At 35.2% G+C, this 24,252-nt stretch overlaps 1 protein-coding gene across 1 annotated transcript in view; it reads left to right on the top strand.

The window, feature by feature from the left end:
• Nucleotides 1-24,252, top strand: part of Trhde (thyrotropin releasing hormone degrading enzyme) — a 389,580-nt gene that overhangs the window by 208,254 nt on the left and 157,074 nt on the right. The window contains exons 5-6 of the mRNA XM_076920240.1: nucleotides 2,836-2,949; nucleotides 20,039-20,176. Coding sequence (XP_076776355.1) covers nucleotides 2,836-2,949; nucleotides 20,039-20,176 — 252 coding nt within the window. The remainder of the gene's footprint in view (nucleotides 1-2,835; nucleotides 2,950-20,038; nucleotides 20,177-24,252) is intronic.

Raw genomic sequence — 24,252 nt, 5'->3', positions numbered from 1 at the left:
TCTGGGTGCTACTTACGCCTTGAACTCCTGAAATCTCAGTGTGGTGCAATGTGGCATTTTATACTATAAAACTGCAAATCCCTTAAAAATCCAGAAAAACTGAAAAAAAAAGAGAGAGTCACTTGGCAACTGCTGGTAGTGGAAAAGGTGAACAGTTAAATGCTTAAAAATGAACCTAATTTAATGAGGTCTATGCTGAGTGACTATTTGCCTGAATATCTTTTCCTGTCACGGTGAACCAGTGAGAGAATTGTACCTTTGATCTCAGTAAGCCAAACATGTTTCTGACCTCATGTTACAGAGGCACCACTGCAGGAATAACTGGGGCCCTTCAGTGCTAGATTAATTCCCCCCTTGACTTACAGTTCTAAGGCAAATGGAATTTCCTTTCGGCAAATTCCTGTAAGTGATGTTAGATACAGTTCTGTTGAGACAAGGCACAGTGATAGTCTCAGATTGTTCAAGGCTCCGTATTTCCCACAGTTCCTATTGCGTGTTAATTTCCTGTGCCAGATCAGTGGTAGAGGTTACTTTCCATGAAGGAATGAAACAGAAGCTATGAGAAATGTCTCTCATAATTTTCACTATGATTGTCACATGTGATTTGTCTATTATCCCCTCAAAACTATTTGTTGTCACAATTCTGAAGACAGGTTGTCAGTTTGAAAGATAAACGTGTATTCTGTATATAGTAAAAAAAAAAAATTCAAAATAGAGGTTTCATAGCCATTACCATATTTGGAGAAATCTCTTATTTGTATTTGAATTAGAGATTCTTTAAAGGAAATGATACTTTATTCATTAACATTCAAACACTTGGTCAGGTCCCCAAGCTATCCTTGTGATGACTCTTGAAGTTGTGTATGTATGATCTAGTATGTCTTTATCTATCAAGACTGTTTCATTCTTCCTTCTGCTTAGTCAGCCGGAGTTCAGCATTCCATATCTCTGTTTCTCAAAGAGCATATTCCCACACAGAATCCCACACTGTGCCTTACTCACATCTGCTGTCTGGCAGGAATCTTCTTGCCCAGGGCTATCTCATGGCTGACTCCTTATTACTAAACGTTCCAGCTCAATTCTCAACTGTGTAGAGAATCGTTTTGCTTCTACAATTACAAGCAGCTCCATCTCCATCCTTCTATCTTGTGAAGATTTGAATTTATCCTGTTCCTTGTTATTTTTTTAAAATTATTTTTCATGCATAATGATTGTCACCTGTATAAAAATGGACATTCCCTGTTTTCTTCACCGAATTTCAAGTCTTTTTGAATGTTCATGGCTTGTAGTGTATTTTTGATAACAAAAATATAAATGTTCCAGAGTAGTATATTGTTATTTAATCAAAACACCATTAAAACCTTTGCATATCAGATTTTATCAGATTTTACTGCCTTAATTTCTGTTTATCATGAGTCTAGCATGGAGGATCTTCAGAGCCTTTGGTTGGATTCATTAGTCAATGTGGGCTCTGAGTTGAGAGAGAGCCTTTATTATCTTGCAACGAGCTGCTCACCAGCTCCCTAGGCAGCACTTTTGGACCACCAGCTAGAGTTTTTTTGCATCTTCAGCAGACACTGTCTATTCTGAATTTCTACTCAAGAATCAAGTCTTTTCTTCTATACAGTAGGCCCTTTGATCACTGAAGTCAGTTGTCACCAGCTTTGATTCGTGAATCATTTCTACACCAACTTAAGTATTCATATTGGGTTCCTTGACTGTTATTTTGCTCCTCACTGAGCACATTCATAAAATACTAGTGTTAGAGTCTGGAGAGATGGCTCAGTGGTTAAGAGACCCTGAGTTCACTGCTAGAGGCTCTGAGTTCAATTCCCAGCAACCATCTGGTAGCTCACAATCATCTACAATGTGACCTGATGCCCTCTTCCTGCATGCAGGTTTATATGCATATAGAGCGCTCATATACATTAAATAAATAAATAAATAAATAAATCTTTTAAAAAATTAATTATTCTATTTATGTATGTTCAAGATGTTGCCCCCTTTCCTGGTTCCTCCACCTGCAGTTCTTCATCTCATTCTGCCTCCCCTTTGCCTCTGAGAAGGTGATTCCCCAGGCATCCCTCTTCCTTAGGGCCTCAAGTCTCTACAGGCTTAGTCACATCCTCTCCAACTGAGGCAGGACAAGTCCTCTGCTGTATATGTGCCTGGGGTGCCTCAGACCAGCCTTGTATGCTCTTTGATTGGTGATTTAGTCTCTGAGAGCTCCTAGGGGTCCAGGTTAGTTGAGACTGTTGGTCTTCCTATGGGATTGCCATCCGCTTCAGTTCCTTCAATCTTCCTAACTCTTCCTTCCATAGGGGTCACTGACGTCAGTCCAATGGTTGACTGTAAGTATCTGCACCTGTGTCAGTCAGCTGCTGCTAGAGCCTCTCAAAGGGCAGCCATGCAAGGCTCATGTATGCAAGCACAACATGGCATCAGAAATAGAGTCAAGGTTTGCCCTCCTTCTGCCCCCATGAAATGGATCCCAAGTTGGGCTGTCATTGGATAGCCTTAAGAAAAGACTAGTGTTATGCAAGAAGTCATGTTAATCACTACAGTCTTGCCATAATACATTTCCAGATCACACAGAATCAATTTGGGGATGACTTCCAGTTATAATAATCACTATTTAGTCCACTTGCTTTTAGATATAATCACTCTGAGATAGACGCTGTTCTTTCTTTCTTTCTTTCTTTCTTTCTTTCTTTCTTTCTCTCTCTCTTTCTCTCTCTCTCTCTCTTTCTCTCTCCCTTTCTTTCTTTCTTTCTTTCTTTCTTTCTTTCTTTCTTTCTTTCTTTCTCCTGATATCTATTTCTTTCGTCCCTGCAGTGGTTTGGTGACCTTGTGACTCCAGTGTGGTGGGAAGATGTGTGGTTGAAGGAAGGCTTTGCTCACTACTTTGAATTTGTGGGTACAGACTACCTCTACCCTGCCTGGAACATGGTAAGTGTCCTTTTCTCTAATTGTATGGAATTTCCAGGGAAATAGTAAGGTGCTGTGCACTGAGCTTATGTCACTACTAGAGGTACCTGAAAACACAAGTCAGTACACGAATGAAGTCTTTTGCAAATAAAGGAAAACTAGCCAGAATTGAAATGTGAGGATTTCTAAAGTCACCCTAATTTTGAAAAATGAGATTAAATAAAATCCTACTTGCTATATATTGACTTTAAAACATTACAATGTATCTAAATGGAAACATTTAGATTGCAGAGTTTTATAATAAAAATGAATTATCCTTTAAAAGAAAGTTTACTGTAATCGATAAGTGATACTTTAGGTACATAGAGTATTTTAAAATAAAGATAAGGAGACAATATTGGTTCCAAGACATGAAATATACTGATCAGATAAAATATCATGAAGTATCATTTCTACATTTTAGAATTAGGTAACTTTATAAAATATCTGAAACTTTACATATAGTATTGTACATGTTATCTGTATGTTTTAGGAAGGTTCATAACTATGAACCCAGAGTAAAGTTCTTTGGCTCAAGCTGTGATGTTTTAAATCTAGCCAGAATAAAGAGATGATACTGTTGTTTTATGTCTTTTTATATCAGTTTTCCTCTTTAGGTAAGCTTCCATTTATCTATAGTTGACTAGGTTGTTATTAAATAGAACCGACAGCATATATTGTTTTAGAGCTCAATATTAAGATAAAATTGAAACTCATTTTAATTGGAACGAGTACATTCCCCAGCAGCTTTTTACCTACAAAATTCCACTACTTTAGATTTTGCACATGCATTACACTGTGAAGCATTAACTTGTACCTGGCTTGTTTCACTTACCATAATGCCATGGTCCACTCACCTTGTCATAAATGGCAGGATTTCTTTTCAGTTTAAAGGCTGACTCTCCCATCATATAGTCAACCACATTTTTCTTATACATCCATATTTCCTTATAACTCATCAATAGTCACTTTGAGTTCATGTTCTCTTGTGACCTTTCCTTCAATAACAGTGGATGATTGTCTAATTGTCATCCTTTTGTATATGAGCATGGAGACCATGATTAACTCCAAAATTATCTACAAGCCACATTTTCTACTGCAAAGTCAGCTGGCTTTTGTTGAGAAAAAAAAAAGGTCAACTTCTTAGAGAAAAATTTACAGTAGTAGCACTAGGTCAATGGGTATATACAAGCACTTCTCTCATATTTTACATATGCAGCACGTTAATGTGTCTAGTTATGTATTTATGGTGCAATGAAAAATAATGTTAGTTGAAGCATTTCATCATAACATTGAAATAAATTAGAACTGCAGTTAGGGCTCGGTTGTGGTTTAATGGCAGAATCAGTGCATGTCATGCAGCTCAGAGATAGCATGCTTACCTAAAAGGTACTAGGCCTTTTGTTTGGTCTTCAAAACTGAAAATAAAAAAAGTGTGTAAATAAAGAAAATGCTCTTAAAAATCTTTGAATTAAAGTTACCACTATTATACAGTATTATTAGAAACATTCATTAGCAAATGCGAAATTTAAAAGACTTAAATGTTTAAGATCATTAAAACATCTCAAAAAGTATCTTTTGTACTTTAGATGACTTTAAACCAGCTTTAAACATTTCATTATGTGGTGGATTATTACCAAATTATAATTTCATTATGTCTCAATATTAAAATATGTTCTTATTACAAATGATATGTCACCCATATAGGTAAGGCTTTTTTTTAAAAAAAAGCTCATTCAACTGCTTGTAATAAAATGAAATGTACATCTTAGATTAAAAAGTAATCAGCAGAATTGTACGTGGGGTGAAAACAGAGAGATTTCGATGGTTATAAGCATGGCCCAATAGCCTCGGTTTTTCTGCCCTTAGATTTTTGTCTTGAAATGTTTTTGTGTGTTTTATTAGCTAAATTATAAATACTAAGTCTTAATGCAGAAGATTTTCCAAGAGGTTTTGAAAATGAACATAAAATATAAGTGGCATTTTTGAGACCTTTGTCCTTTAATTGATTATATACTAGATACACAGGAACTTTGAGTTATTAAAATTTAAAATTTTATTTATTGTGAGTCAATACATAGTAATGACTTGCAAATTAATAATGGTACAATTATAGTGAATCAAAAATTCACCCTATCAAACTGAGAATTGAAAGAAAGCTCCATTACCATTTATATGACGATTGATAATGAGTAGAAACAAATACTCTTCATTTTCAGTTTTAACCAGTAAGTGCAAGTACTTTCTGATTTTGGTAGCTTTTTATTTTTAGGAACTGAGTTTTTTAATTTAATGAAATAGTCCAATATGCAAAACTGACACAACCCACAATAAGGAAGTTTATGTTTAGATTGCTTCTCCATAAAACATTAATATCTTCTGTGAAAATAAAATTTCCAGAATAAGTTAGCCACATAAATAAGAAAGGATGTCAAGTGTCAGTATGGCTGTGCCAGCATTATTTTTCATAATGGCATCAGCAAAAGAGTGAAAGAAATACTCCACAGAGTAAGAGTGATGGCTGTGTCAGAAACCACTCACTATTGTGGTATTGCAGAAGCTCCTCTGTGAAGCTTCTTGGGCTACAGTAGAGCTGAGCTGAAAATGGAAAAGCCAGAAGCCAGGCTCAGGTCAGGAGTAACGACATTCAAAAGGTTGACCTTGTTTTTATCTAATCTCAACAAACAAACAAACAAACAAACAAGCCAAAAGAGTGCTTTTGATCAGCAGAACTCAAACCCTGAGATAGAATTCCAGTTTGCTAGGAACATTACTATAACAATATCCCTTGTATGGAACAGCAATAACGAATCCCAGAATTATATGGTCTTGTTAAGGAGCTCTTGTTCTGATTTGGGCTGATATGCGTGCTTAGCTAACAGTTGGTCGAAGAATTGTAACAAAAATACTCAAGGGAGCAAATATGGAAACAAAGTGTGGGACAGAAACTGAAAGAGGAGCCATCTGGAGACCATTCCACCTGGGTCTCCTTCCCAGGTACAGTCACCAAAGGTAGACATTGATGGGGATGGCAGGAAGTGAATGCTGACAAGAGCCTGATATAGCTGTCTCCTTAGAGGTCTGCCAAAGGCTGACACATTCAGAGGCTAATGCTCACAGCTAACCACTGATCTGATCAAGGATGTCTCAATGGAGAAGTTAGAGAGAAGACTGAAGGAGCAGAAAGGGTTTGTGGCCCCATGGGGAGAGCAACAATACCAACCAACCAGAGCTCCCCAAGGTCTAAACCACTAGCCTGGAAGCACAAAGGGAGGGACCCATGACTCCAGCTGTACATGAAAGGGAGGATGGCCTTGTCTGGCAAAGGTGGGAGAGGAGATTCTTGGTCCCATGAAGGATGAACACCAAGTGTGGGGGGGTATTCGAGGGTGGGGAGGTGGGAGTGGTGGGTAGGTGGGGGGCACATCCTCATAGAAGCAGGAGAAGGGGGGATGGGATAGGAGGTTCCTGGGTGGTGGGGGAGAGGGAGGTTAGGGAATAAAATCTGAAATGTAAATATAATAGCCAATTTAAAAACAAAAGAATCATTTCAAGAGAAGAACAACATCTTCTGTACTGGAAACCTGTCTCTCTATTCTGGGAGAGAAGGTTTTGCTTGTCCCTTAGCATTAGTGACAGCAACGTTCATCATTTGTGGCTAATGGGTTTGTTGCAATGAGGAGTCATTGTGGTGGTGAAAACAGCAGCTCATGCATCAGAGTCTTGCAAGTCTCATATCTGAATTACCATTAGTGCATTGATGCCCCAATACCCCCTCCACCCAAGAGTACACTACACCTCAATCGAGCCCAAATGAAAACCGTCTCAAAAACAATGTTAGCGTTGAGAGATAGTCTGCCACTGAGATCCTAACCTGCAGTGGACGCAGAGAAATTAAGAATTTCTACTGAGCATTGGTTAAAATAGCATCTTTGCTCATCACTTTAACACTTACAAAGAGCACTCATTGTGATTACTATAATAAGAAAGTGTGCTCATATCCCTCATTTCAGGTCTCCCTCTTTGTTATTGTAGGACTATCTTCTGTTAGTAGAGTTCTTTGACATTTCTAAGAAGTGTCAGGAAGCTCATTCAAGTGTTAATGTTTGAAGTATACTAACTTGTTTATGGCCTTAATACATACATACATTTATTTATTTATCTATTTATTTTTTGTCTGCCTGTCTGTTTATACATCCTAACACAATTTTTCTCCCTCCTCTCTTCTCAGTCCCTTCACCTGCCTTCCTTTCCTCACCTCCAGACCTCCTCCATTTTTCTTTCAGAAAGGGGCAGGCCTCCCATGGATATCAATCAACAATGGCATATCAACTTAGAAGAGTTGCATTTCTTCCCCTATTAAGTCTGGACAAGGCAACCTAGTAGAAAAAAAGGGTCCCAAAAGCAGGCAGCAGAGTCAGAGACAGCCCCTGCTCCTACTATATTAGGATTCCCACAAGAAGACCAAGCTACACAGCTATAATACATGTGCAGAGGGCCTAAATCTATTCCTATACAAGCTCCCTAGTTGGTAGCTCCTTCTCTGTGAGCCCCTATAAGCCCAGGTTCATTGCTTCTGTAGGTTTTCTCTCAGGGCTCTACAATCCTTTCCTCTTCTTCCATAGTATTCCCTAAGCTTCACCTAATGTATATCTGTGGCTCTCTGCATCTGTTTCCATCATGTGCTGTGTGAAGGCTCTCTGATAACAATTGGGCTGGGCACCCAATCTATGGGTGTAGCAGAAAATCATTAGAAAACATTTCATTGACTGTTTTACTTTTGTTTTTTTTGCCAGTTGCATCTGGTTCTATACTCAATCTTTGGGCTTTCCAACCTCTGAATCCTAGCCCTCCAAGTGGTGTCAAGAGTAGGTTATCTCTCATGGAATGGGTCTCAAGTTAGATCAGTCATTTGTTGGCTACTGCTATAATTTCTGAACTACCTTTACCTCAGGAAAAAAAATTGTAGGTTGAAGGTGTTCAGGTGTAGTTGAATTATAGCTAATTTCACTTAGTAAGTATTGATTGTTAGGTAAATTTTAGTTGAAATCACTGATTAAGTAGATATTAGTTGTAAAGTAAAGGATAACCATGCTACAATCTACAGATCAAGAGAAGTTAAGTAACAAGAGGGGGACTTCAATGGGAGGTGTGTGTGAATCTCACTGTGAAGGGGAAGTAAAAGAAGCATTGCAGGTAGTTGGGGGAGTGGCCTGGATGGGGGTGAAGATGGAAACAGGAGAGATCAGGTTAGGGGAGGATAAAGGGAAAGAGTAGTGGGAGAGACAACTGGAATCAGGGGTCATCTCTGGCATGAGCTATAAACCCAGTGCAGTGGAAATTCCATTCTAGGTAAGACTCTTAGCAATGAAAGACATGGAGCCTTAACTGGCCATCTTCTGCAACCAGACTTTATTTTTTTTCTTTTTTAAAATTTATTTTTATTGGATATTTTATTTACATTTCAGATGCCATCCTCTTTCCCCATTTCCCCTCCCTAGAAAACCCCTATCCCATGCCCCCTTCTCCTTTTTGCTTTTATACAATTTTTAAATGTTAACCAAAGGCTTTATAAATTTGGTAATGCTCAATATCAATCAGAAATGTAATTAATACCCAACCTAGATATATCAGCTATCTTTGACTGGCAGAGACATGTGAATATCTGCCTTCATGTCTGCCCCCCCCTCTCTTTCTTTCATCACCTAGCTCCTCCTCTCCTCCTCCTCCTTCTCTCCTTCTCCTTCTCCTTCTCCTCTCCTTTTCTTCCTCCTCTTGTTATGCAACCAGACTTTAATATATATTAAATCTAATATATATATATATATTAAACCTAGTTAATAATTATTACTTTTGTTTACATTTATTTATAGTTTTAAAAATAAAAATAAAAACTTTGACCTTGTTTAAGTGATTAAAGTTTTCTTTAGAGAAACTTCAGTGTTACCAATGTGTGTGTGTATGTGTGTCTCTGTGTGTATGTGCCTGTGTGTGTGTGTGTCTGTGTATGTGTGTGCCTGTGTGTGTTTATTGTTTAGCTTGCAGCTCAATTCACTAACACAGTTGTAGAAAGAAGAACTTAAGGAAGCTCAGTTTGGCAGTATGGGCACACATGCCTGCCTGTCTAGTCAGTGAGTATATGAGAAGACTTTCAGAGAACTGCCTCACTTGCTTCTATATGGATGTGAAAATTTAAAATAAAGCTACAAATAGAGAATTTTGCATATGTTCTTAATAAATGATTTTGTAAAAAGCAAGCTTTTTTTTCCTAGATAGACATTGTTTCTGGTTTTTATACTTTAGGCCTAGAGATCAAAGATAAATGAGCAATACCTGGGGAATAACGTATTTCTTCTGGAGAACTTGTTCAAATTTGCATGGTGCCAAAGCCTTTGAACATTTCCTTAGGAATTTCAAAACCAATAAAAATTTAACAGGGTTAGACACTCTCTAGGACCAAATCCCCAATTGAAGCTGAGTGTAATGAGATTTTGTCCTTTCTTATGCCTAGCAAGCAGTATTGCAGAGGGTCACTCTGCTCATTCCTTCAAAGAAGAGTCAACTATAAACAGAATAGTCCAGCTTCCTTCAATAAACAACAACAAAATTATATTGCAAAAACTTATGCCAAAATATTCCTTTAGATATTGTTATTCTGAAATGTATAATATTGGCCATGACAGATTATACCATATTTGATCTGTTACTTGTAATACGTAACAAAATATTCCTTTAGATATTGTTATTCTGAAATGTATAATATTGGCCATGACAGATTATACCATATTTGATCTGTTACTTTCCTTGCTGCTGGTAAAAGAAAGTGTTATCTTCATACAGCTTAAAAATAATATAAACATAATATTCATAAATTGCTAGGTAAAAAGCATTTGTTTGTCATAGCTTTTAATCTGAGCACAACTAAAGCTGAGCCCTCAGTGGGCAACTAAAGAAGAATGTATGACACAGCTCATTTCTAAGCAAGGAGAGGCTGTCGCAATCCATCACCCTTCTGAGGCTTCTCCTGTCTTTTATTAAGGTTACTTAAAATTAGGTCTAGATATTACAAGACAAAGATTTCAGTAACAATAAAGTAGTGTGTACAAGTAATCAAACTATATAAATAAATAAATATATATATATATATATATATATATATATATATATATATATTTGTGAAAGAAAAAAATTGGATAATTTTAATTGGGTAATATGCTGCTTGCCTTGCCATCCTCATGGATGTAACAATGTATACAAATATAACAAGTACCGTATGTACCAAACAGCACACATATTTAATGGTCTGTGAGGCAGGGTAAGACATTTTGCTGGACCGAGAGTGCCTATCTCTGCTCTATTTTTAAGGTGTATCAGACTAACTCCATCAGTCTTCTGTCTCATGGGCATAGGACTCTGTTTAACTGGGAATAGAAAATAAAATTTGGTAGGTCATCCTTTGACAGCATTCTGAATAGCCTTTCTGGCTCTGCTATTCATACATTTAAGTAGTTCTCTTTGGGAAATGCTCATCTCCTTACCTTTTTATCTCTTCTGTGGATTGAGGACAGAAAATTCTACCAATTACAGTCCTATTTTGGTCAGTTAGTATCATAATTATCTTTGAAACATGAAGATACTAAGGCACGTATCTTCTTTCCTAGAATATGCTTCAACAACACCTGTGCCCAATTAATTCTTTTAATCACTTTATGTTCTTCTCTGCAGATTTTATTTATAGATCAATGTTGCTCTTCTTCAGGGCTTGGAATATAAACTAGCTTGATAATTTTATATGAATTGGTTGGCTGCATTGACGCCACTTGCATTTCTATCTGTTCATGCATTTCATTTGTTCCATTTATTTTAAACTATGATTTAACAAGTACCTAAATTCAGCCACCTACTGTAGTGAACTCTATAGAGTAAACTTCATTTAAATGTTAGTTTATAACTGCTATGTAATAGTATTTTGCTCTCATATACATCATGTCTTATCTTCTGTATGGAGGTTTCAGTATACATAAATTATTTCTCCCTCTATCTGACCAACCATATCCCTCTCTGCAGTGTCTTTGTTTGCACAGCATCTCAAACCACACAACTGTAACCTTTTTCAGACTCCTAAAATTCACACATATGCTCTGAAAATAAACCATGCTCCATATGTCTCAAAGTTTTAGCCAAATTACAGAACAAGAAGGACAGTTAATTAATCATTATTGTTTTCTTTTAAATGTCTTACACTTTTTTAATGGATGGAATTTATTTTGCTATGATGGCTTCATTTAGATGTTGGATTTCTCTCTGCTCAGATAGACTGTGCTTCTGAATTTTGGTTATCTCTAAACTTGTTAATTTTGCCTAGAAGAGAGACATATATTTTAAAATGAATTTCTCTCCATAAGGAAACAACAAACAATTGCTTTTTTGTTTTCTCTTTGTTGTGTGGTAGTGTTAAAAGTTATTTACTGTGATTTAAATACTATATATTTTTTCAATTGTCTGATGAAAACCAATTTAAAATACTTTTCCCTTCTGAACAAAAAGTTGACATTACAATTTGAAGTACCTGGAATGTGATGTACTCCAGATAATGACTAATTAAAATTAAAAAAAAAACTTTCTATGCAAAGTTCATTGCCTTACCTTCAAAACAACAAGGGAATTTTCTATAAATTTATGATTTCTCTTGAGAACTGATAGATCATACCATATTACTTATCATGATTGAAAATAATTTGTCCTTACACAGAGAATATATTTTGTTTTCTTGCCAACTGTTATGATTGCACCTTTTGCTTGCCAAAAGGATGAAAGGTTTCCAAGGATTAATGTAAATTGCCTTGTTCACCTTTTACAATTTAAAAACTATTTGCTGGATCCTATTTATGCTAATTGTTCTGTTAGGAACAGGGAGTGTTCAAGAGAGGATTAAGTAATGATGTCCTTCTGGCCTCACTGAATACAAGCTGAACCAGATTATTTTTTTTAACATAACAAAGTTAGTTTATTTTCAGCTATAGTTTCTAAGAATGAGATTGGATGCTTTCTGCTCATTCCATAGGCTAAACTTTCAGCATTTTGATACTTTGTTGCCATATCATCTTGTTATTCCATGTTCAAAACACCTATGAAATCATTCTGCTTAAGTACCAGAAAATGTGAAGAATCAAAGAATTCTAATTTTAATGGCCATTTGTCTTACCAACATATCTCTTTCTACTAGATACTTATATATGATTTTATTTTTATAGTCCAAATTTTACTTTCTGGTGAGATCAGTTGTGAAACACATATCAAAATATTAGCAAGAAGAGGAAATTATGTAACATTTGTATATATCTATTCCATTTTTGAATGAATTTGGGATGCTATACTTCACTATTTTTGGTCTTTTCAAATAGATCGCTAGTCTAGCTTTAGCACTGTGAAGAAGGAAACTTTGCTAACTACACAATGGGTATATTGTGTAATATGATTCACAGTAGTCTCAGATTCAATTCCTCTTTTACTATTGCAGATGAGATTACTATTCATCTGATTTGATCAAGTATATAGATTGTAACAACACTGTGTTGTTTTATGCCACTTATTTAACTTTTAACTTTACTAACTTTTTATCTTCACTGGACACATAAATTCTCCTCTGTTCAGACCAGTGTTTGTCTGAGGTTGTTACTCAACAAACTGACTATTTATATCCCTAAATACTGAAACTAAATGATAAACATTTTATTTAAAATATATTTTATTTTAAAATATAATATAATAAGAAATTTGTTATGGCCTAAGACAGAAGTGCACTGCCTTTGGTAATGCATATTCCATGATAGGTAAGGAAGGCACTCTTGTCAGAACTACCTAAGACAGGGTCAGTCTTTTTAATGAAATAAAGATGGGGGAGAGGTGGAGAGCCTTTGTGGATGCTTGACAAGAATCTGACATGGGCCATGGACAAGGAAGTAGGCTTCAGGCAGGGATCTGACATTAGGCTAGAACAAAGAAGTAATTTCAGGTAGGAATCTAAATTTTAGGCTAGAACAAAGAAGTAATTTCAGGCAGGAATCTAATTATTAGGCCAGAACAAAGAAGTAATTTCAGACAGGAATCCAAATTTTAGGCTAGAACAAGGAAGTAGTCTTTAGACATAAGATGACTTTGGGACAGGGAAGTAGGCTCAGATACTTTGGTCATCCTGATAAGTCCTTAGAAACAGTGATCACGGGAGTGTTCATGTAACTGGGTTTCATACCTTGCTTGTTCTTTGACTATTTGTGTTTATTGTCTTGCTTGTTTCTTGACTATTTGCATCTATTGTATTGCTATTCCCTCAACCTAGAACTGACCTTAATACATACATGTAATTAAAATGGTATTAAAGCAAAAAGAAGGAGGTGGGATGGGATAGGGGGTTCTAAGGAGGGGAAATGGGAAAAGGAAATGACATTTTAAATATAAATAAATAAAATATCCCATAGAAAATTTTTTAAAAAAGGAAATTTGTTATGAACTTAAGATTGAGAAAGGCTTATTTTGCAATAACTGTTAGTCTGTAGTTTTCAACTCATTATTCAGCTAATGTTCACCTGAACAACACTCCCCAAGTACTGAGACTGAAAGACATGCTTGGCATTATTGCTGTATCCTAATAGATCATGGGCACATCAGCAAATGGTTCAGTGTTTGGTTCTGTATAATTCAGCACATTTTGTATTTCATCTTGCATTTTCCCCTTTACTACATCAAGCCTTGGATAATATGAAACATGACACATTCAGCTTGGATGTTAAAATAAGATATCAGGCAATTGAGGATGCAATCTCTGAAGAGTTACAACTTAACCCACTTCCTCTGAGTTAGTCATGTTTGAGAGTACCATAGCTCATAAAGACATGTGCTAACATTTATCTAGGATTTCGAGAGGTTTATAAAATCTTCAAAGATATTTTTTATGAAAAATGAATTCCCTTTTAGTATATACATTGAATAAGATTTCAGAGGGAATTCATGGTTTTACAATTGAGGAAACATAGCTGATAGTAGAAAATACATTGAACATATAAATTCATCTATGTCAAAAGGTATATGTGAAGCCACAAACTAATATTATATCAATTCAGAATTGCCTTGGGCCTTGTGTGTATTCATTGCTTTCTACAGAAGTTTATGTAAACAAATGCAGAGCTAAACGTTTTAGTTGAGTGCTTGTTTCATTGTAGGCACTGATGGTGATTACTTTTAAATTATTCTTCAATGTCTGCTATATATGTGTGTTTATACAAGCTTGACTTTAATACAAATGAGCTGCTTTAACAAGCTGCACATAAAATGATTATTAACATCTTGTGTGTGTGTATTTTAAACACCAGCCTTTGAAATGTTAATTTTGAAGTACATTACTATATGAAAACAACATTTGTTTTCACTAGCTCTTTATTTTTATTCTGTCTGTCAGTATAAAATTTGGCTGTGGGTAAAATATTAACTACTCAGTTAACTGGTGATATAATCTTTACGAATAAATCTGTTTCAAATAGAAAGCTTAAAATCCTCTTAAAATACTGGGGAAAACAGAATCAAGGCCTAAAACATATAACGTTATTTCAGTGTTATAAGTACTCAGGCCCAAATAATTTCTAACTTCCACAAATAGAACATTGTGTTTAAATTTACAAAATATGGCAACTGTTCTGTTAGCCATTTCATGTGGATATTTTCCTCCAGCATATTTATTTTTATTGTTTAAATTCTTGATGTTACTCCTCTGCTTTTAAGTTCTGTCATGATGTGAATAGGTGGTGAAAACCAAGAATATAATGTCTAACTCTTAAATGATAGGTATGTTAGTAATCCTCATTAAAACTATTTATACAGTAACAGCTTCAAGTTAATGTTGACTTGCGTGGGATTTTGTTTAATCTATGGAATAATAAAAGTCTTTATTGTGTGGGAGCTCAGATTTCAAACTTGTAAAAATGTGATAAATCTTCATTCTTCTCTTTATGATAGAGTTAAGACAGTGTGGTCACAGATATTAAAAGCAATTTTACTTAAAACTTGTATTATTTTTATTTCTACAATACTCTATCCCATTAATACATTATTGTTGTAGGTTATCAAACACTTATACTCACATCTGTCTTCTGTACTATAAAATGCATTGTTGGAAATTGGGAACTGTGCCTTTATTGTATTTCCCCAGAGCATAACACAAATCTTCCATGAGGCAGACAGGAAATATATAGACTTGCAGTCTGCTGCTTTCTCCATTTTACAAATACATTCTCATTCAATTAAAGAAAAACTTAGATAACTGTCTTCATCTCTATGAAAGAAAGTATTGTGACATTAAACATTGGAAAAAGGAACTGTTTTACATAAATCTAAAATTAGCATAAATGTGTAATATCTGAACTCATTCAGATATTTTTATTTTAGGTGTTCATCTATGCCTGTAATTTTGTTTATGTCTAGGATGAATTCACACACAGGATTCCAAAGTATATATTTCATTTGAGTAACCTTGCTTCTCAGAGGATGAAGCTAAATTTTATGGAAATAACTGGCATAGTATTTTGTTGTCACAAAGATATTGTCCATCTTGTGTGCTCTTTCTTCTCAGTTGCGCAATGCTTTTCAATTTCTCTTTCTAGTTGCACTTTGCTCTAGTCCAGCAACTCCCTGCTCTTCAGGCTTCTCAAAGTGCAGGTCCAGTGATGTCATATAGCTACAGCTTCCAAGGGACCTTGAGGGTTCTGATCCTGGGGGCCTCTCTGTCATTGTTTGTGATTTGCTCCCTACCCTGTGCCATACAATCTTCTCTGAATCGGACTCTCCAAGAAACTATGCTAGAAGCTTTCCTTGAATTTCTAACAAATGCCCCTTTGCCCCAAATGTCTTTTACTGTCATTTATTCCTAGAATACTTAAATAATTCTTAAAAATTCAATTTAAACTTTTGCTCAGAACCTCTACCTACCTCCCTCAGGCATAACAAATCATAGCTTTCTCAATGCAGCCATTCAGTATCCTGAGCCCACTTCCGGTCTCAAATATAAATGGGGTGTGTTTTAATGTCTGTTTTGATCTGTGTCTCTCTACTCCTATGTAGTCTTTGAATCTGGGATTCATTGTTCCGTCTATCCTTAGAAGCAAGCATGCCATCTGGGATCCAGCAGGTGCTTAACAAATATATGTAGAGCTAATTCACTCATGTAATCTCCACAACTGTAAATGTGAGTAAAAGAAGATGCTGACATTTCAAAAGTTTGTGTGGTCTCAGAAGTTGTATGGCCAGAGAAAGGCAGGTATTCATTCCCAGTGCTCGGACTCAATATCAAAAGGGTCATTATATTCAGATCTATACTTCTAGGAGATAATTAAGTCCTCCTGGCTGCAACTCATGTCTTCCTTGAGAAATTTCTACTTTCTACATGTCTATATGTCTATATACCACTACATAACTTGTCTCAACCTTGTCCTTTATCTTTCTTGTCTTTGGTTTGATGCAGAATTCTCTGATCTCTACTCAAAGACTTCTCTCTGCTTTTCCTTTTCCCCCCTTATTTTCTTTTTGTGACAGAATCAAAACACCTGATTGATAGTGCACCCCATCAACATTCCTCATCCTTTAAGTAGGAAGTAGCCAACAGCTTCAACATTCCTTCTTTCTTGACAGTTCAAGTTCAGCGACTCTATCTAGAGTAGCCATTGTCTCATGTAACCCCTTAGACTTGACATTTGAGGTCGGAAGCCACTTTGAAGCACCAAGGAGTATAATTACCCAGATAGTTAATGATGTGTTAAGAATTTTTAACTTCCTTCACATACGCAGTTAAAAACCAGTCTATTTTATAAAAATTCACTTTAGAAGCAAATTCTGGGGCTCTATTCATGTTATTTAAAAATGACTCTGCATTACTGAAAGATAATTTAGTCATTTCTCTAAGACTCAGGTCTTCACTTAACAGTTGTTTGCAGGAAGGCTCTTTGTGAACACCCATAGTCACTTTTCTCTACCATATATGAAAGTCATTTTTCTATATGTTCTCCCAATTGTATTTTCCCAACTTCTCTGTCAATAATCTTCAACTTTTCTGTTTAAATCACTAAAAGCCATATAGTTAAGCATGATAAATGCTTAAAATATCTTTTAAAACCAACTTTCCGTCAGCAACAGACTGTCTTATGACATCATTTCCACTCCCTCTCTTAGAATAGTGGCTACTTCCTGCCTATTGTCTCTATTAGCGGTCTTGTGTACCACAGCTGTAACACTACACTTATTATGTCATAATGCCTGTTTCTGCCCATTTATTAAGACAAAACTCTTCAAAATGATAATTGAGGATTTGAGTGGTGTGGTTTTTTTAATTGCATTTTTACTCTGCCCTGGATTTGCCCCTTTCCAGCTGCTTCCCCTCTCATGTCTCACCCACTTTCTTGGATGCTGCCTCCTCTGCTAAACCTTCCTGAACTAATTGATGACTTCATCCTCTGGGTATTTTATAGCACCCACTGTATTGTGATAGTGTTGGTGTGTACCTGTCTTTCTAGTGTACTTCATTTCTATTCTTGAGTTCAAGATTATGAAGTAGGTTTTAGTCATCCATTTATTTCACAAGTATAAAGTGGGAATTAAATATACATGTATTAAAGGAATAAACTGGCAAATAAAATAGTGGCTGTGTGGTTTTCATGAAATATTCTGCAGTCACTAATTCTTTATTGTTTTCTGAGATGTTTTTGTAAAGTTCTCAAGTCCATATCAAAATATATTAATATCTATCTATCTATCTTTAAAATAGTGAAAAAATTATATTTTTATCAGTAACTATTGAAATGAAGATACATGTAAAAATTGTAATTTTTTCATTACCTCTGTGGAATTTGTGGTTGCTGTTAACACTGAATTCTTAAAAGATTTTAACATGTCCAACTTCCTTTATGTGTTACCTTTAAACAGTGGTAGGTCATAGATCCTACCAGCCTTAATTGTGTAGTGAAATAAAAATGGGGTTCTGAATATTTACTATGAGGATGCTATACAGACACTGACACTCACAACACACACACATGCACACACATACCAAATTTAGAAATTAAAGGTCAGATCAATTTCTACCTCTTTAGAGAAAGTCTCCATAGATAATTTTATTATTGTATAACTTTGCTTAAAAATCACTCTGGAAACTTTAATCCATAAAACAGAATTATTTAATTCACTGTAGCCAACTATTTTATTTCACATCTTATCTTATATTACACAAATGACTTCTTTTTATTTCAGTTTTTAGCATTCATAGCTCCAGATAAATGGTAGGAAATTAACAAATGCTAGGTAAGGCTGGCTGTGGATACTGGAGGGATGTTGCTGGTGAGAATGATGGATGCTTTAGCTGGAGAGTTTCTTACTTTGTAGAGATGTAGGTGTTTATTTTTTAAAAAATCAGTGTTTTTTGTCCTGTGAGCTGTTTATGCTTCTGTCAAATTGAGTTTGCCTCTGGCTAGAATTTTCTCTCTTTCTTTTTCTTTCTTTTTTCCATCATCAGTATAATGTATTCTATGTCCTGTGTTTTACATGTACTTCCTTACCAGAAACTCAGCTCCCAACCTATTCTTGCTCACAAGTCTTTTCTTCCATTATTTAATACCATTTTTGAATATGGCAGAAGACCAATCACTTGCCAATGACTTACTCACTCCAAAGTTAAGTAATGGTAATTGAAATTATATTAAGTAGACGAGGATTAATTTTCCTTCCTCCCACAAATATGAAGTAATATATCATATATCATTGATACTTTGTTGAAGTTGACTTTAGATTTCACTTTTCAAATCTATTTACTTTATGTCTTGCAAATGAAGGACTGTTCGTTAAAGTTTCTTGTTGATCAATATGCATGTGTTGTTGATAAGGAATTGTTGAATGTACATGTATTTGCTCAGTTAACTTTCCTTCCTATAGCGTGTTCCTTTGTTTCCATTTCTTTAAGTCCTGGGATTGATGTACTCTCAGCTTCAAATTACAACTCAATCCAAAATAATACAGTGTTTATCTGATTTCTCAAAATGAACAGACTCTCGGACTGAGTTCAATATTAGGTAGAGCAATTTAAGCATTGGAGTCTTTAATCTCAGTAATGATACTACTCAGTCTTTAGCTATCTAGGTGGTTATTTAGGCTTGTTATCTTTTGCAACTTATTTTTTTGTCTCTTCCTCCATCCATGAAGCCAGGTGGCCAGAAGTCCTAATAGCTGTCAGCATTTTTGTCATCAAAAATCCATGCTATTTCTTTAAAGCAGGGTTTCTGAAACCAAAAATGCACCTTTCTCTACAGTTCATTTTTAATATAACAAGTCTGCTTTTATTAGAGAGATGTAGTGAATAGAGGGTTCATGATTCTGGTTGTTTTCAATACTTCAGAGTGATAGATAGATTATTAAGACTATGTGATGTCAGCATTATGGCCTTTAATGTAAATTTGTATGTATAACTGTCTGCACACACTATGGTCTGAGGAAAGCAATGACTTTTGCTATATTCATTGTGCTTCCCCACCCCATCCCTTTTTGTGGAAAATAATTTGTGTGGTAAGATGTAGGATCAGTGAGAGAGAGAGAGAGAGATTAACCTGTTCTAATGAGACTAGGTTCAGTGGTTTAAAAAGATAGGATTCTTCCATTGACTTGGTCAGAAAATATTACTAGAGACTGGAATTTCTGTTTAGACCCTGAAAAAGACATGAACAGACTTTCATCTTATCCTTGCTCTTTGTGACCACTCTTCATTCTTGCTTTATGCACTGATAAAACAGCCTGCTGTTCTTATTACTCAGGGCTTACAGTAGCCTATTGATTTTGTTTCATGTTATGTTTAAATCAACTGTCTTTATTTTATACTATCCTAAGGGGTTGTTTTATTTACTGAGTTTCCTTTAGATCTGAGCCTCACCATGTAAGACTGATGAGCACCATCAGTTAAGTGACACACATGCTATTCATGTTGTCTGGTACATCTTGCCCTGACCATGAATCACCTATAATATGACCCAATCTTCTGTATTTACAGGAAAAGCAGAGGTTTCTGACAGATGTTCTGCATGAGGTGATGCTGCTTGACGGGTTGGCCAGTTCCCATCCAGTATCACAGGAAGTGCTACGGGCAACAGATATTGACAAAGTGTTTGACTGGATCGCCTACAAAAAGGTGGGAGAGATAAGAACCACATGCTAACTAGATTTTTCACTATTGGGAGAGATGATGTAGTTCATGCTGGAAGTCTTATATTTTTTTATCCTTTCAAGTGAATGAAAATGGGTTGTAAGTATGAAAGGAGTTATTAGGTTCATGCCATCTTATGAACAGGCATGCTTTATAAATGAGTAAAATGGAAATGAGTGTTTGCCAAATAGTGCATGGAAATATTAAAAGTATTAATGAATAAATGTTTGGGAACTTCAATGGAAATTGCTGTACAAATGACTTTTTTTTACATGTCAGTTTTTAGTATTAAGAATATTGGCCTAACTTGTGACAAATTCTTTATGCCAGTGCTCCACCAAATACTTGATTGACTTACGGAAATGGGTCTCGGTAATTCCAGAACACTTGCATCTTATAAGTAAATTTTAATGGAGTCTCGGGGGAACTAAGCATCTTTTCTGGAAGATGTGGCAAAGTAAATAAAAATTAAACGTTTTTGAATGAGTATGAAAAAGTAGAATCAGTGACTAGATTCAACTGAGTTTTTTTTTTTTAATTGCTCCTAGGATTAGGATTTATCCTTAAATCTCTATCCCTTGATTTCATTTTTACAAGAAGATGTATCTGGTAGCATTGGCATTTACTGGTCATTTAGTGGTAAAAATGAGGGTAAGATTTGTGTTAGTTTTAGTGTAAATTTAATTACATTTATTGGATCTTTTATGTAGATATTATTGATTCAGTAATGTCATAATTATTAAAAATTACTAAAATTATTTTGTCTGTGAAATATATTTATTTGTGAGTATTAGAGATGAAAATAATTTACCAGAATTCCTTGGTATACTGATTAAGCTAATGTAAATACATCATTTTGTGCTCAGCAATGATTCTCTAAATATTTAATAGTTAATGATGTAGGCAACAGTGTATAAAGATGTTTTGTTAATTAAAGATGTCATTGTAATTGATCAAGTAGATTGTTTTTGGATATTTTGATGAATAATATCAAGTATAGGCTCATGATGTGTTTCTTATGCTTACATTGATTTTATATGAGATTGATTTTTGCTAGGTTTTGCTTACTATATATTTAACTTATTTAACGATAGCAATGTTTTAAATATCACCTAAGAAATATTTTATTAAGACATTCCAACTTTCTAAATACTAATTTTACTTTAACATAAATAAAAGCATGAAAATATTATTTTGATCAAATGTATTATCAGTGTACTTTTATATGGAACGCTTAATCTTTTTCCGTAGAATTAGAATGTCTCAAGATGATTTAGGAGGGCTAAGAATAGGAACAGTAGTAAATATGAATATAAGGCAATTTTTATGCTACTCACTACATTTTGGCAGAAAGGCATAAGAGTTTCCCATTATGAAAAACCTGCCACCTCTTATTGTGGTCTCATGACTACTATGGAGAAGAGTTTCTGATGAACATTTTACTAGTTCTATATCATTAAGTTTCAAACAACAGTAAAAATGTAGTCTTTCCTCTGATATTTGAGGTACAATTTTACAATAAATTGAACATGTTGAAAAAGGTACAGCTTGAAGGCTGTTAACAAACATAGACCATGAGAATACCATGGCAAACAAGAGAAGAATACATACATCATGATAAAATCTTCTCAAGCCCATTCTAAGTCCCACCTTGTCCACACTGCTTATTCTACAATGACTTAGTTTGCATCTCTGGTAGTCTTATAGAAATAGTATATGTTGCTTAATTTTCCTTCTCTCCCTCATCATATTTATCTCAAGATAATAATACACATTGACAATTTATAGGTAGGCAAACAATTTGTTTATTTACTTCACAGAAGAAATGAGCTTTTTCTGGGTCTGGTTATTGAAAATATTACTGCCTCAGGCTCTGCACGACCTCAGGCATCTTTGCTAGCTGCAGAGTCTACATTCCCCGTCTCCATTCTGCTTATATAACACAAAGTGTTGTAATGTCTTGTACCTTTTCCCGTTTCCAGAGTTTGGTAAGTTTCATGAGTTTCCACAGCTTTATAAGTTGCATTAAATTTTCTTTACATTACCAGAGACAACGTGAATTAAGATGAAACACCTAGTCAACAAAGTCTGTCCTTTCTTCCTTGAGTTGCCATTGCACAGTGCTGAGAAACAATGAACCATATACATGTGGATTAATTTCTGGACTTACTCTGTTACACTGGCCTATGTATCTATTTGGCTTTGGCATCTTGCAGTCTTAACTGCTGTTGTCTCATAATTAAACCGTGAAGCAAGACCTTGTTAGTTCTTTAGTTGGCTTTCTTTCAATGTTCTTCATTCATTCATGACTTTTTGCATTTGCACAGAAATGGGTCTGTTAGTCCCTACAATACTTACACTGGGATTGTTAGGATTGTATTGATAAACCACTTGAGGAAACTGACATCCTAACAGTACTGCTCTAAGAAAGGGAGTGTTCTTCCATTCAATTCTGTCAGGTCCTTATCCTATTCTCTCAGCTGTGCCGTTGACAGCAATCTTTCAAGCCATTTTACATGTTGATCCTGACTATTTCACATTGTGAGCTATCAGGTATGGTATTGTAAACTTTTTGTTACTGAGTTTTTGTTGTCTCTATAGAATTAACTTTGTGGCGATAAAGAGATAGCTCAGAGGTTAAGGACACTGGTTGCTCTTTCAGAGGATGAGGTTTGGATTCCTAGCACTCATATGCTGGTTCACAACCATCTTCACCACTATTTCCAGGCCATCTGACACTCTATTTTGGCCACTGAGGGCACTGAATGCATGTGTTACATGGCTATACATGCATGAAAACACACATACACACACACACACACACACACACACATCTTGTAAAGTTAGATTTACATTTGTTTTTAAGACTTCAACATTAAAGTAGCTATAACATTTACTTGACTTTGAATGATCTATTGGTTAATGGAAAAATCTGCCTGTCATAGCCTTTCTATAATGACTTTTATTTGATTTTGAAATTTTCATATATGGTGTATCCTGATCATTTCTATCCATCACCTGCCCTGTCCAACTACTATAAAGAAGCCATAATGGTATCTTTCTTCTGAAATTATGCCCCCTATTTGTTTATTTATTTGTGTGTATATTTTTAAATTTGTATGTAATAAGGGATGGCATCATCCACTGCACCATGAAAAACCTAGCAGTGACCACACTCATAAAGAAAAGCAACTTTCCCACCCCTGTTGGCCATCAGTTGTCAAGATCTCAGTCAGAAGGAAAGTCTTGGTAACCCTATTGGAATGCATGTTGGGAGTCTGTATTGGATTGATTTTGTGTAGTTCTTGTGCAGTTATGCAGTCTGCTGTGAGTTCATCTGTGTGACAGCATGAGATGTCTAAAGGACAACATTTCACAGCTCCCATCCTGTCCCCATCTTTCTCTCCCTCTTTCACAGCATTCCCCAAACCAGAGGATGATGGTAAAGAAGTAAACATAGCTGTCTTATCCATGGCTGAACAGTAGCTATCGCTTATTTTCAGCAGTCCTCCATCATTAATAACTCATAAGAAGATTGTATTCCTTTATTGTGTTGTATTGTCTTCCTAGAGTGCTCAGTTTTAATCAGAATTGGATGAATATTCAATCAAACCCTTTTCATATATCAGGATAGCTCTCTATTTTCTTTACCCTTTTAGTGTATTTATGTCTCAGGTTTAATTGATTGACTTTCAAATTTTCAGCCTTCGATGGGTTGCTGGTAAACAGTACTCAGTCCATTATTTTTCTTGTAACCTACTGTTCAAATAACGTTCTAAACCCAAATCTAGATATTCTGTACCAGTTTCAGTGGGTATATTGGTGTTCTTTGCCCTTGGAAATCTCAGTTGGTAGTTCTCTCTCTCTTGTTTCTTTCTTTTATTTTATTTTTTATAATGTTTATGAGCACATCATGAAATGGTAACTTATTCTCTTTTTTGATTTTCTAACAATTTGTGCATTTCAAAAACTTTTTAAAATGTTTAATAGTTTCCCAGGATAGCAATATAGACTTGGAATTTACTTCATGAAAATCATAAAAATTGAGAACTTACTTTCAA

The sequence above is a fragment of the Arvicanthis niloticus genome, chromosome 22 (genome assembly GCF_011762505.2).
Source record: "Arvicanthis niloticus isolate mArvNil1 chromosome 22, mArvNil1.pat.X, whole genome shotgun sequence".
In the NCBI taxonomy this organism is placed as follows: Eukaryota; Metazoa; Chordata; class Mammalia; order Rodentia; family Muridae; genus Arvicanthis; species Arvicanthis niloticus.
This window is presented reverse-complemented; position numbering and strand designations above follow the sequence as displayed.